General features: G+C 46.9%; 1 protein-coding gene across 1 annotated transcript; it reads left to right on the top strand.

Moving 5' to 3' along the window:
• The first annotated feature begins 11622 nt into the window (after positions 1 to 11622).
• HMGB2 (high mobility group box 2) lies at positions 11623 to 14124 on the top strand. Its single transcript, XM_069631419.1, has 5 exons — positions 11623 to 11784; positions 12358 to 12523; positions 12965 to 13113; positions 13201 to 13375; positions 13571 to 14124. The coding sequence occupies exons 2-5, from the start codon at positions 12374 to 12376 to the stop codon at positions 13742 to 13744; spliced, it is 648 nt and encodes a 215-aa protein (XP_069487520.1). The 5' UTR covers positions 11623 to 11784; positions 12358 to 12373; the 3' UTR covers positions 13745 to 14124.
• The last annotated feature ends 1206 nt before the right edge of the window (positions 14125 to 15330 follow it).

Below are 15330 nucleotides of genomic sequence, written 5' to 3'. Positions count from 1 at the left end.
AACTGTCGTAAGGGACACAATCCCCTTTCTTAGGATGAGCAAATTTCTTTCCGAATTCTGGAGAGCCTGGAGTCTGGGAGAAGGAGGATGCACTGCTTGCTTTGAATCTATACTGAAGCCCAGAAATTGGATACATTGAGTAGGGCAAAATATGGACTTCTTGGCATTTAGTACAAACCCTAGGTCCTGCAAAAGAGAGATTGTTAGATCCAATTGTCCCTGCAGAAGCCAGAGATCCTGAGCCCGGAGAAGAATGTCGTCTAGATGAATTATACCCCTGATCCCCTTTGACCTGAGGAAGCCCATCACCGGCTTCATTAGCTTGGTGAAACACCACAGGGCTGACGACAGGCCGAACGGGAGAGAGGCAAACTGCCAAAGGTGACACCCCCCCCCCCTAAAGAGAATTGGAGAAACTCCTGATGCGGGGGAAAGACAGGAACTACCAGATATGCATCCTTGAGGTCCAACTGGAGCATCCAATCCCCTGGGAGAAGGGTATCCCTCAGAAGATGAATGCCCTCCATTTTGAAATGGTGGTAAACTGCAAATGAGTTGAGGGCCCTGAGATTTATCACCGGGCGAAACCCCTCTTTGGGTTTTGGAACCAGGAAAATCGTGCTGAGGAACTGGGAAGCCCTGAAGGTGGCCGGGGCCACTGCACTCTTGAAAGCAAGCTCTTGAATCTCTGCATCCACCAGCTTCTGCTTCTCTTGATCAAACACAAGAGGAGGAGGCAGTGAGATATGACATGGAGGGGGAGTAGAATTCTATCTGAAATCCCTGAACTATCTGTAACACCCCTGGATCCGAGGTGAGCTCCTTCCAATGATGAAGAAATCGTACCAACCAGCCCCCCAAACCTTTGTGGAAAGAAACATTTACGAGACGAGACAATACAATACCTGGAGCGGATCTCGCTCTACTTGCACCTCTGCCATTCCGACCTCTCCACTGAGTTCCTCTCTGGGGATAGAAGGTCATCTGGGATCCTCGAGCAGAGGAAGAGTGATGAGCACCCCAAGAGGCGTTTTGCTGTGGGCGGGTAGAGCCCCTGAAAGAGGAACAACCAGAAGAGCGGGCTCTTCCTCGTTCCGGCTTTATCAAAAATTCTAGGCGCAAAAACCTTTCTAATGTTTATCTGGGCCTTGTCTAGTGCAGTAAAGGTATGGAAATATGCTGATAGGTCCTTAATGAACTTATCCCCAAAAAGATTTCCTTGTGCTTTGGGGCCAGCCTCTCCCTTAGCCATATCTTGTAGTTTGAGGTCTATGCGCCTAAGGAGAGCTTTGCGCCTCTCCTTGGATATACTGGAATTAGCATTGCCGAGCAGGAAAAAGGAACGCTGCACCCAGCCCCTGAGCACCTGGATATCGATTTGATATTCATTAATAGCGGCCTCCTCTGTCAACTCGAAGATCTGGGTCAAGGGCCCTAACATGTCCAACAGCTTGTCCTGACAACCCAAAGTGCCCCATCAACCCCTTTCTTTGGGTCCCTACCCCTCTGGGACAAAAAAGCCACCATGTATTAATCAATCACTGGGGTCATTGCCACCTTGTCAGCAATAACAAGCTGGGGGAATTCTGATCGTAACTTATTTCTGTCTTCACTTGGAAGAGGCCCCCTCACCCAATGATGGAGGAACGAGGAAACCGCCTCAGAAGGGCGCCATTCCGCTGATCTAGGGTGTTGAATGAGAGAGAGGTCAAAAAATGGAACCCCACTGTCGTACAACTATTGTTCCTCAGTTGTCTGAGATACTCCCACAGATGACACCTTCCTTTTACGCCTCTTGGGCGGGGAATCCGAATCGTCAGAGGAATCAGGGGATGATAAAGGATTGGGGCTGAAGACGGGGCCATACCCTCCCCGAACTTACGCTTTAAGGTTCTAACCGGGGAGTCAGGGGAAGAAGGAGAACTCTGAACCGGGCTTAGTTGCCCTTGCAAATGTTTAGATTTGGTTGTGCACTTTCTGGGCACTGTAGAAGGTGCCTGAACAGGAATGGAATGGAAGTCGGCAATCTTATTAATTAACCTGTCAAATGCCAAAGCCAAAGTTGAGTTTAAATTCAACAGGGCTGAGTCCATGGAATCCCTTATAGCTCTGGAGAAAGACGGGGGTTGGACCAGGGAGGCCTCCCCCAAACCCCTCACTCCAGAATCCTCATTAGGTCTATCACTTTTCTTTGAAGCATCCCTAACATGAGTGCTGGTATCCACTGAAGGAACCCCCTCTGACCCTTTAGTTGACTGCATGCTGTTAACAATGAAAAATAGAAATATGAAGGAAACAACACCCAAGTGTCACTGACAAACCAGAAAGCCAAGCAGACCTGCCAAAACCACACCTGCATTCTGTGGAAATGTGTTTATATATAAAAATATATAAAAGTATAAAATTAGCCCAGATAGAACCCGGGACCAAGCAGGCAATAAACAAGAAATAATATCACCAAACTAACAAACTTGCGTGAGCAACGCAAAATGTGTACATATCAATTGCTGCCTGAGGCAGTCACTCGTACAGAACGCCGAGCAGGCGAACGCTGAGATACACAAAGACACCTCTACACATGAGGCGTGTCTGAGGCAATCTCTTTGTGTATAAATATACGGTGCCGAGCAGGCGCGAAAAAGGCTGGGGAGGGTTTGCATAGGCAGCCCTGCAGCGAGCATGTAATTCGCAGAGCAGGCGAATGATAAAAAAAACCCAAGGGGAAGCTGGGGAAGGAGGGAGGAGGACGGGGAGGAAGAAGAAGAAAGGGCCGACTCTGGGCATGACTGAGGCAAGGTGAACGCCTCACGTCGAGCGGTCACAATGATAATTGAAGTCTTCCCAACGTTCGAACAAGCGAACGGTATTGCAAAGGTACACAGGGATACAAATTAAACACGGATACAACATATCAAAAACCCCTTCACAGAAGGACTAGCGTGTTACAAACAGGACTTATCTTGTTGCCTCAGCAGCAAAGAAAGAGGAGTTGTACTTAGAGAAATGGACATTTATGGGGGTGGGTGTGTCTGATTGGTCCATGGGCTGGTTCTGAGCCCCATCTTGGACTGGGTTCCTGCACTGTGTGCTTATGGTTTCCTGTGTTTTTCTGTTTTAAAAGAAAGTTACTGTTTTTACAAAAGTTTTTCTTTGCTGCTATTTTGGTCAGCAGTAAAGATTGAAAGCATAATACGAGCCTCCTTGTCGTGCCATAGAATCTGCAGCCAGTGAAACATCTATTGGCACAATATCTGATGGCGGGCCTTAGTGGGATGTAACAATGGAAAAAATGTGGTTCTTCATCATGAGTGGAAAACATGAAGCGTCTATCATTTATCTTGGAAGGTCATTTTATGTCTATATTTTAGGTTTTTAATGCTGCTTAATAAGCAATATTGTGAGCTTGAATATGTTGATGTGATAAGATGCATCTGGATGCTGTTTTAATATGCTTATGTGTTAAGATGTGCTAGGATGAATTGCTTGTGAAAAGTTTAGGGGGGGAAATAGATCATATACACACACACACACACACACACAGCTCTCAATTCACACGCTTGCAATCTGCCGGCTCACCCATCAAGCCTGCTATATGCCCTATTCATTTAAATGGCCTCTAAGTAACCCAATACATTTGATGTTTTCACCCACCTTGGCAGCACAAAAGGTTGAATACTAATCTCATATTCTATGGCAAGACAGGAGGCTCCTATTATGCATTAGCTTTCTTTACTCCGACATACACAGCAGCAAAGAAATAACATTTTTTATAAAACTTTTCTGAAAATGTAACAGAACTTCAACAAATCACATTTATAAATGTCCCATTCCAAAATGGTGGACAGGTCAGGCCCCCCTGGTAGCCAATGGGCATACAGCCAAGTCCATAAATGTCCCTTTCTCCAATAACAAATCCTCTTTCTTTGCTGCTGACTGACACAGCTAAGTTACTCTCTCTAGCTCGTGCCTTACTGTGCCTTTTATAGAGTATAGAGTGTTAATTGGTGTTACTTCATTCCATATTGAGTAATTTGTAACATTGCCGGTAGAAATTGTCATTTCATTTGCTTCTTTGGAAGCTGCGGTCGTTCGAACGCTGACCTCAAGTCAGGAGTGTTACATTGTCACGCCGCTCTGTGTGGAGCAGGCGCTTGCTAATTGATTTGAATTGTCCATTTATTGCTTTAGCAAGGCGTTCGCGCGCCGGCCTATTTTGTTTCCATTTCTTCATCGCTTGCCTTCCAGACCGGGCAGCGACGTGTGAGTGGAATTTTCCTGTGGTCAGTCACAATTTCAACAAAAAAAATTCGAAAGACAATGTCAAAACAATAATATCGAGAAAAAAAAATATCGATTTTGTTTAATTATATATTTATTTTGGGGTCCGTGAATAAAAAAAAATGGGTAAAACAAAACAAAATTGAAAAAAGGGGGTTTGGGGGGAACACGCCCATTTCGAATAAAAAACGTAAAAAACATTTCGCCTTTTTTTTCTCAATATTTTGACTTTCAAAATTTTTGTTTTCGAAATTATCACTATAAACCGAATTCTCCCTCATGAGAGGGTGTTTGTTTCCATTAGCCGGGCCTTCCAGAGCGTTTGCGCTCTTTTCTGCAGCCGGCCTCATGACGCGTGCGGTTTATTTAAAGAAACTTAGCTTTTTGCCGACACGCGTCACGGTAATTGAGATTACTGGCTGATTACGGCCTTTGTTTCACACGCATCGCGTGTTTGTTTGCTTATATACGCTGCTTGCGTATGATAGGAAGCACTCAGGCTAGGCCTGCCTGTTTGTGCCTTGGTTGTGTAAAGGTGCAGGAGCATTCCTAGTATTCATTGCACCTAAAGGAGTGGTTTCCCTTTATTTCATTTTAGTGCTCCTTTTGTGCTCAGCCTGTATCCACTCCTCTTTTTTTTTTCACCCTGCTCGAGTGTGCATTTAGCCTGCTCGGCTGTCACCAGTTTCCCATCCAGTTGGGGCATTTGCTTTTATTTGCTTAAGCCTGCTCGGCTAATTTGGGGTGCTTTTGGCACACAGCCTAATTGGCTGCCTTGATTGGAGGTTTTACACTTCTGTGGTGACCAATGATGGATAAGTCTGGCATGGGAAATAATATTGTCCCTGCTTTAGCGGATGCCAGTACTCAAGTGCGCCCTTCCAAGAAAACAGATAATGGGGGGACCAGTCGAATCAACAGCCTTCAGTAGCGCGGGCTATCCAGTCATCAATTGATTCAGGTTTGTCTGGCCTTAATTACACGCTGGCTTCAGCTTTTGACAGGTTAATTAAGCGCATAGCGGATTTTCACCCTCCTCAAGGTGCTGGTCCCTCTGTAGAGCCCCAAGCCCCAAAAAAGTGTTCTAGAAAAACAAAGCATATTTCAGGACAACTCAGTCCTCGCCCAGTCTCTTCCCCGGGTAGAGCCCAAAAGCGCAAGCGGGATGAGTCTCAGCCCCTTTCCTCAACCCCTTGGCCTTCTTATGCGCAGCTCTCCGCACAGGTATCCCCTATACCTATTTCTTCCTCGGATTCTTCTGAGGACTCTGATTCGCCCCCTAAGAGGCGTAAGAGGAAGGTTGCTCCTGTTCCCAGGCAGGAAGGTCCGGTATTGGACATTAATGGGGTTCTCTTTTTTGATCCTGCCTTCATTTTGCATCCCAGATCAGCAGAGTGGCAACCCTCTCAAGAGATTGCCTCGTTCCTAGAGTATTGGGTCAGGCGTCCGCTGCCTAAAGGGGACAGGAGCAAGTTAAGATCGGAATGCCCTAGGCCAGTCCTGCAGGACAAGGTGGCGTGTACTCCTGATATTGATCAGCCCATGGCAGTGTTTTTGACTCAGAAGGGCAAAGACTCCAGGAAGGGGGTGGACAAGGCCTGGCGCAGCTGTCAGGACAAGCTCTTGGATGTTCTGGGTCCTGTGACTCAGATTTGTGAGATGGCTGAGGAGGCGGTGGCCTCCAATTCCCCTGTGGATGTAAACATGTTAAGGGGTTGGATACAGAGAACTGTCTGCCTGCTCGGCAATGCCAATGTGGCTATATCAAAGGAAAGGCGCAAGTCTCTGCTAATGAGACTGGACTCAAAGCTGGCGGATAGGTCTGAGGGGGAAGCGGGCCCTTCCGCTCAGGAGAATTTGTTTGGTGAGAGTTTTCTCAAAGATCTGTCTGTGTATGTCCATACGGGTACGTCCTGGGATAAGGCCCAGGCCAATATAAAGAAAGTTTTCACGGAAAAGGTTTTCCCCAGGGCCGGAAGAGGTAGAGCCCGCTCTTCCGACCGCTTCTCCCATGGCCATTCCCGCCCCCGTCAGTTTGCCTCACGAGGCGCCCAGAATTCACCCTCTGCTCGAGGTGCATACACCCAATTCTTCCCGCAACAAAATACGGGTTGCAGAGGACGTGGTGGCAGAGGTACCAGGAGGTCCAGAGGAGCATCAGGTATTTTCTCGAGTGTTAAATGTTTTTTCCCTCAAAGGTCTAGGGGGCAGGCTAGCCAGGTTTCTCCCACAGTGGAAATCCCTCACATTGGACCCCTGGGTGTTGCAGACAGTCCAAGGTTATCGCATAGAGTTTTATTCCCCTCCTTGCCAGTTGTCAGTTCCCACCCCTTTGGTTCTGGACAGGGTAAAGCAGCCACTAATAGATGTGGAGGTCAAGAACCTCATCTCCAAGGGAGCAGTGGTACCAGCCTCTTACAGGGCATCCCAGTTTCTGAGTACCATATTCCTAGTCCCAAAACCGGATCAGGGGTTCCGCCCAGTGATAAATTTAAAAGCCCTCAATTCCTTTGTGGTTTACCACCACTTCAAGATGGAAGGAATTCACCTTCTCAGGGACACCCTCCTTCCGGCAGATTGGATGGTCAAGCTGGACCTCAAGGATGCTTACTTAGTGGTTCCTGTGTTCCCTCCACACCAGGAGTTCCTCCAGTTTCAGTCGGGGGGGGGGTCGGGTTTGGCAATTTGCATCCCTCCCGTTCGGCCTGTCCTCTGCCCAATGGTGCTTCACCAAGTTGAGGCCTGTGATGGCTCTTCTCAGGTCCAAGGGGATAAGAATAATTATATATCTAGACGACATGCTCCTGTTAGCCCAGAACTCTCAGGTTTGGCTCTCTCATCTGGAGTTTACGGTAACTCTTCTTCAGAGCCTGGGGTTTGTGATAAATGCCAAAAAATCCATATTGCAGCCTACGCAATGTATCCAGTTTCTAGGCTTCGATATAGATTCAAAAGATTGCATCCTGCTCCTCCCAGACAGCAGGCTAACCAAGATAAAGGAGGAGATCCGGGGTATCCTCAAGAGGGACAAAATCTCTCTCAGGTTATTAGCCAGGATAGTGGGGATGTTGTCTGCGTCCATCCAAGCTATTTTCCCAGCCCCTCTTCATTACAGAGCGTTGCAGCATCTGAAGGCTCGACATCTGCGCAGATGTCTCTTTTACTCTCAGATGGTGGAGCTGTCCCCAGAGGCCAGGTTGGAACTCCTTTGGTGGCTCAAACACATGGAGGCCTGGAATGGGAAAGCAATTTTTGGTCCCTCCCCGGATGTAGTTCTGGAGTCTGATGCCAGCAGAGCAGGTTGGGGAGCCAGGCTAGGTCAGGTCTCCACGGGGGGAAAATTGTCAGAGGAAGAGAGGGAACTCCATATCAATTGTCTGGAATTGTTAGCGGGATCTTTTGCAGTCCGCAGTTTCCTCAAGGATCAGGGGAATTGTTGTGTGCTCCTACGCATGGACAATTTCTCAGCAGTGAGATATGTCAATCATCTGGGAGGAACCAGGTCCAAGGTCCTAGCGGATCTGGCGAAGCAGTTTTGGCATTTCTGTCTGGACCGCAATATTGTGTTAAGGGCAGGGTACCTTCCGGGCATCAGCAATGAGGTAGCGGATTGGAACTCCAGACACCTCCAAGACAAGAGCGACTGGATGTTAGACAGGGACCTCTTTGCCAAGATAGAATCCCTTTGGGGTCTGTTTACAGTAGATCTATTTGCCTCGGGGCTAAATTGTCAGGTGCCCAGGTTCTTCAGTTGGAGACCAGATCCTGGCGCTCTAGCTACCGATGCCTTTCTTCAGGATTGGTCAGGTCAGAGACTGTACGCCTTCCCTCCCTTTGCAATGATAGCCAGAGTATTGGTTCAAGTACGCAGGCAAGAGCTCATGTTAGTGATTCTAACCCCCTTTTGGCCTTCCCAGATATGGTTTCCAGCTCTCCTAGAGCTCTCAGTAGACATTCCTCATCTTCATCCCTTTCATCCTCAGTTACTAACGAACCCGGGAGGGTTTCCTCACGAGTTGGTCCTTCAAGGGCACCTCTCCCTTATGGCGTGGAAGATTTCAGCGCTTCCTGGTGCTTCCGAGGCCTTTCGCAGGACTCTATGTCAGTCATCAGAGACTCTTGGGCCCCCTGTACCAAGTTGGGATACTCTTCAGCGTGGAACCGCTGGACTAGCTGGTGTGTGGTTAGGCACCTCAATCCCATTTCTGCCCCTCCTGTAGAGGTGGTTAATTTCTTAGTAGGTTTATTTAAAGAAGGCAAAGCTTACAGAATCATTAATGGCTTCAGATCTGCTATCTCAGCAGGTCACTTGTTGGTAAAAGGGGAACCAGTGGGTAGACACTTCTTGGTACGTAGAGCTCTCAAGTCTATTGGTATTAAAATCCCTCCAAAGCCTAAGTATTCAGTTATTTGGGAGGTTAATTTAATATTGGATCTCTTTGGACCCTGGCCCTCTAATGAAGGTCTGTCTTTGCAACAACTTTTTTCCAAGTTAGCAATGCTGTTGTGCCTGATATCAGAGCTTTAGATGTGGATAACAAAATGTTTACCCCTCAGGGAGTTACCTTTTTTGTTTCACGAAGAACAGAGTGTATGACTTCCTCAATATCTTATCCAGCATTCCCTGAAAACAATAAATTGTGTGTTATAGCATGTTTAAAATGTTTTGAGTTAAAAACTGAAAATCTGAGACCTCCTAATACCTCTCAGCTGTTGATTTCCTATAGGAAACCCCATAAACCGGTATCCCCTTCGGCCAGATGGGTTATGTGGGAGTTGACACTTCCTCTTTTGGTCCCCATTCTGTTAGAGGTGCTATGGCCTCCAAAACCGCCTTTTTGGGCGGCAGCCTAGAACAGATCCTTAAAGCAGCTGATTGGCCAAGAGAGTCAACTTTCAAAATGTTTTATCATAAATGCATTCCTCACATAGCGGTTAATGTTCTGCAAGGGCTTTGAACTTGCATAATAGGAGCCTCCTGTCTTGTCATAGAATACCTAATTCCCCCACACTAGCGTGAGATGGGGGTTTAAATTCTATTAAAGTACTGTATTGTATAGCATATTTTACTTTTCTGCTTTATAACACGTTTCTGTTTGCTTTGTGTATTACCGTATTCCATACTATTACTACTAGAGTTATTATTTTTTTAAAGTAAACTGAACGAAATAATTTATTTGGACGTGCGCATCAAAAAATGGGTACGGGGAGGAAGTAAAACAGAGCGAGAGAAAAAAACATGCTCCTCCTCTGTAAATGGGGCTCAATATATAAAAGCCAAAAAGTAAAGAAAACTAATCACGGCGGATATGGATTTGGTCTGTTGGGAATCTGCCTGTGCCAGTTTGCATCAGGAAGGTTCCCGATTACTGGCGTCTGAGCTCCAAGGACCCGTCCGACAATGGAGATTTCCTTGTAGTCGCCATGCGGCGCTGCACATACACCGGCTAGCCACCAGGGGGAGAGCGAAAGGGAACAGCAGACAACAGCCTGCCCTCTCCCTTCTAAATGATCACACAATACATACAGGGGGGAAATCTCGGATGAAAAGGCGCGTCGTGGTGGAGTGCATCTAGAAGCGGGGTTTAATTGAATGGCCGCAGCAGCCGCCCGAGTTTTAAGTGCGTCATGGTTCTGAGGAGAGGACGGGCCGCCACCAGCTGCCGCACTGTGACTCCCCCTCCCCCAACGTGAGCAGCACTGGCAAAAAACTAAAATAACCCCAACAAAGCGATTCTTCCAGAGATATGTCCTTTTTGTCAAGGGGGGGGGACGTCTTTTTAACTGCACCCACAGCCCCGAAAACGAAATAAGCCGCAGTGCGCCCCAGCGCGGCATCTTTAGAAACACGCAAGACGTTTTTGAAGAGCCACTCCTGTTTATTTCCCACTGAACATGCGCGTAGGCTTCTACACTGTATACGCAACCACAATTCATCGAAGACGTCGCTTTGCAGACAAAGCTATTTTAACCCAAATCGCAAAACATATGTTCTCTCTGAGAGCTGTTGTTGAAGGCCGGTTTGATTTTGTCACACACTGATAACCGATATCAAAATCTCTTGGGTTTTGGGGGATGACGTACTGGCCCGATCCCGCTTTTGCAAAATCGCCGGCTCGCACACAATCATTTTAATTTGGGGATCGTTAAATGCGAGATGGTTCCCTCAAGCGCATGGGAAACGGATGTATCATCTCCGTAACGCCGTATTTTGTTAAATGGCAATTTCAGACAAGAGGTAAAGAACATTACGCTTGAAGCATTTTCTTCACCAGAGTACAAACATAACATACTGCCACAACACGTAACACGAGTTTGAACTCAACTTTTTTGCAGGGCTGTAGATGAATATGGTTATGAATAGAGGCGGGAGATGCGCGTGATAGCCAAGTGGAGGGCATGATAGCATTCCTCTCGACTCTTTTGACACCCGCCATTTAAGCAGCTCCCTTGCCCGCCAAAAAAGAACGGGGTTTTCACCCGCACAGGGGCAACAAAGTGTTAAAAACTAGGGTGTAGTTGCTAAAATTGGCGGTTTGTATACACAGCAAACGTGGATTTGTAGAGAGATGTGAAGTGTAGGACCATACTAGCTCGGTGGTAGCGAGAAACACTGATTTTTGTGTGTAATAGAATGAAGCATTAGGAAGCGTGTTTTTTTTTTGGTTATCACACTGCTAACACAAATTGACATTTTAAACCGGGTATAGTAAGAACTGGCACCAGTGTCCTGAAGTAATGTAACCAATTCAAACAACCCTTGAAAACTCCACGTATGCAATTGAATTTTGCATTTTGAAAAAAAACACCTCAGGTTTCGCCGCCACAAAAGTACTATATAGATCATGGTTATGGCTAAAGAGCATCCAAAAAGGATTGGGCTGATAACATGGGAAGGCGAACCGAGTATTATCATGATGTAGAAAAGGGGGACTCTAATGAAGTCAATATCAAGAAAAACATTCCCGCGGTTCTATTTGCCGCCTTCATCTGCTGCTTCCTCTCTTTGTTTCTTTGCAGTGTTTTCACCTACCCTACCCCCCCCTCTGTATTTTTTTAAAATCGTGGTACTGTACCACCTGCCCACCAACCAGCAGACTGGTTGGATGCGTCAGCCAATGAGCTTTGACCCCGCGAAATTTTAAACAGCCCCCTCCCCCGACCTACCAATCCACGCCCAGCCGCATCCCTGACGCCCTAACCGGTTTCAACGAGTAGGCGAGTCTAAGCTCTGAGCGACAACAGTACCCTGCTGTTTTAGCGCCGCGTGACGTCACGCGTTGATTACCCAACCAAAAGTCAGTTTAGGGTCGGAGGCACGTACTTTTCCGGTTAAAAAGGGGAGGTAAAGCCAATAGTAAAAGAGTGGGCGGATTCCTTGGGACTCTTTATCAAGCTGCTGTGGCTGGGACAATTGTGAATAACAAGAGGCGGTATTGCGTTTGAGCCAAGCCATTTCGCTGCAGGAAGACGAGAGGACAAGATTACTACATCGCTGCCTTGTTGGTGAGTCAGCTAGCCTTCGAGCTCTACCCTTTTCAAGCTAGGCCTCCTTTCCCGATTCGATACCTTAGGTTCTGTGTGAAAGCTAGTTAGGGGATTCATGTGTGTCGCACACCAGTATAAACGTTCTTTATTGTGGATTTTTTTATTGCGGGTAGTTTTGGTCCTGTTTCAGACCGTGATAACTTAAAAAACACGACGAAGCTGTGGGACCACATCCGTGCAAGGCCGTGGCAGTTAATCCTTTCGCTTAATGGGCGATGCGTAGCTTCGTGAAAAGATATTTAGGCTGGCTTATTAAATTCCCGCTTTAATAATTGCTCGTTGAAATAGTCGGCGCGAAACTGCGCCATGCGGTGACAAAGCATTTTAGTATGTATTTTTTTAATTTAAAAGTCGGTTTGTGTTTGTAGTGTTTATTAGTTCCTAATTCTGACTGGGTCCCAGAGAAAGACTGTTGGGAGGTTTTTAGGCGGCAAAACTGCTTTTCGCTGTTTAGGCGGGAATGTTGGGGGAGGAGACGACTCGTGGTTTATGGCGGCCGCGCTTAAGGAACGTTTTTTTTTTCTCCTTCAGTTAACAGACTAGCACCATGGGTAAAGGAGATCCGAACAAGCCCCGGGGCAAGATGTCGTCCTACGCCTACTTTGTGCAGACGTGCCGGGAGGAGCATAAGAAGAAGCACCCGGACGCCTCCGTAAACTTCGCCGAGTTCTCTAAAAAGTGCTCCGAACGGTGGAAGGTGAGTGCGCAACGATCGCCATGGCCGTACTTCCGGCACAGCGGAGTTGGGGGGAGGAGTGTGCGGGGTTGATTTCGTAGCAGCGCGGTGGGGGTTGCAATTGCTCATCCGGTGGGTGGAGACCAGCGGAGCCTCCCAGAATAGCAATGGAGTGCAGCCTTAGCTGTTCTTCCGCTGTGGGCGGTGTCACGGGGACTCGACTTCCTGGAGGGCGGGCGAAGTTGGGCGGGCACTGGTGCCTTCTACTTCCTAAGATGCCGATGGGGAGGGGGGTGGAGTCGGAGGTGCGGCTATGGGTTTTTACGTTTGTGAAGGCGCTGCAACGGGAGGGGAGGAGTAATACCCGGGTGCTGTATGGCGGGCACTATGGACGTATTGACGCTGTCCTTTTAACGTTCGTAACACCACGTATAACATCAATCTTGACATTATGCTTTCCAGACCATGAACGCAAAGGAGAAGGGCAAGTTCGAAGACATGGCTAAAGGCGATAAAGTTCGTTATGACCGAGAGATGAAATCTTATGTACCACCGAAAGGCGAGACGAAGGGCAAGAAAAAGAAGGATCCCAATGCACCCAAGAGACCACCGTAAGTTATATGCCGTTTATGTATTGCGTCCTTGGTGTCATTTTATTAGCCTAGACTCTTATTAACTCCCGTTCTCCCCCTTTGAAGGTCCGCGTTCTTCCTCTTCTGTTCGGAACATCGCCCCAAGATTAAGGCCGACTGCCCGGGACTGTCCATTGGTGATACGGCGAAAAAATTAGGAGAGAAGTGGTCGGAACAGACGCCGAAAGACAAAATTCCATTCGAACAGAAAGCGGCAAAACTCAAAGAGAAATATGAAAAGGTGAGTAACTCGATATAGGCGATTATAACATTTACACTGTACATTGTCAACTAACTGCATACAGTGCCACCGCACTTTCTGAGGCAGACGAATGCATGCATTTGGGTTTTGACCAACCCTGATAACAGCGGTCAGTGTTTGTGTCTATTGTGCCTCCGCAAAACTGACCAGTCTTTCGCCCATCCCCCATTTCAGGACATTGCAGCATACCGTGCAAAGGGTAAAGTTGATGTGGGAAAGAAAGCACCTGGTAGGCCGGCAGTAGCAGCAAAGAAAAAGGTAGAACCAGAGGATGATGAGGACGACGAGGAGGATGAGGAGGAAGACGAAGAGGAGGACGACGAGGAAGATGAAGAGGATGATGAATAACTTTATTGCCTGCTGTGAGATTTGTGCTGGACGTCCATTGTTTCGCTAAGAATGTGAACTCGAGCGCAGCTCATTGTTCGCTTTAGTATAAACTGTACAGAATTGTGTATAGGTAATGTGTGATTCTTTAGGGAAACCTCCATTTTAATGTAAGTAATAGCTGAGGTGCCACTTCAGTTAGTATGAGATTCTGATGTTGTGGAATGTCTCTGCATATTTGCATATTTAAAGGATTCTAAAGACTTCGAAAAAAGCCTGGTATATTCGCGTACTTAGGAGTATAATAGCAGATTTTACATCTCTGTAGACAGGTGCATTGTACTTTTTCTAAAAAAAAACCCATTTTTTTTAGTAATTTTGTAATAAAAAGATGTATATTACTACTTTTGGTTTATTGACACTGGAAGGGTTCGGGGGGATGCAATTAGGTGTTTATACGTCTTACTCGGATCCATTGAAAATTGGCTGTGCCAGTCCGCGGTGGGTACACGTATGTATGTAGGGTTCCCAACAGTTCGCGCAATGTATCGTCGCGCGCATTAGTTTTGAGCTGTGCATGGTCTGTTGCTTCCCCCGTGCGTGTGGGTTGACATTAATAGTTGGCTTGCATACAGAATGTTTTTGTGCATTGGGTCGCGTAGACCGGTGACGCGTTACCGTGGTCAACTCTTGTGTATTAAACCCCGTCGCCCTCTTAAACACGGCAGTGGCGGCTGTATACGCGCATCCACAGAACAGCCATATTACTTGTTTTGCAATCGCGCCACCTCCCAAATGTGGAGTAGTAGCTGGCCCTTGAGTCTTTATATACTTTGGACCTGGCGTGCACAAACTATGAACTACATTGCAGACCATGGTGTGCCCTTAGCGTTCTCCTTTCTGGAGCCCATAAAATAAAATGCAGTCGAGACCCACAGCAACTTTGTTGTTCTAATTGTACACTTGGCTCAGTTCTCGAGTTTTGCCTACCAAGCGCCCTATCCCTCGTCAAACCATCTTTGCAAGGTTTTATCAATCACTACAGCAAATGCGCTTGGATTCGCCAAAGAAAGGGTGTGGGATTATATGGACACTATAGCGAGTTAATGGCATGGTTGCGTCGACACCATGTAAAGATAGTTATTGTGTTGAGGGTGAGAAAGGGGGTAAACTGGCACAAACGTTCAGTTGGGGCATAACAGGTAGCGATTAGTGGTTAATGGGATGTTAAGGTTGTGCTTGCCTGGTTTAGAAGAGGAGTTCAAAATTTGCTATGCGGATCGAGTAGTAGCTAGTGTGGGAAGGCAGTGACATGGATGCTAGCGGTGTCCGATTTTGCACCCTAATTTAGGGTCATGCGATCTTAACGACGAGTGGTAAATTAAAATGCACCTTGTGTTTTGGTTTCAATGGGGGGGGCACTAAACTAAACATGCCATTTTTGTCCCCCGTGTATAATTTCCGATAACATAATGGTGATTCTCGATTTTATACACAATTTTAATACTGCCTTCAAATTATGCTTTTGTATGCAGCATTTATAATGTATTGTGATAGGATCCCACCTGTTTTAACCTGGTTATGGCAACAGCAGACTTCATGTAATA

The sequence above is a fragment of the Ambystoma mexicanum genome, chromosome 6q (genome assembly GCF_040938575.1).
Source record: "Ambystoma mexicanum isolate Mex_15411 chromosome 6q, UKY_AmexF1_1, whole genome shotgun sequence".
In the NCBI taxonomy this organism is placed as follows: domain Eukaryota; kingdom Metazoa; phylum Chordata; class Amphibia; order Caudata; family Ambystomatidae; genus Ambystoma; species Ambystoma mexicanum.
This window is presented reverse-complemented; position numbering and strand designations above follow the sequence as displayed.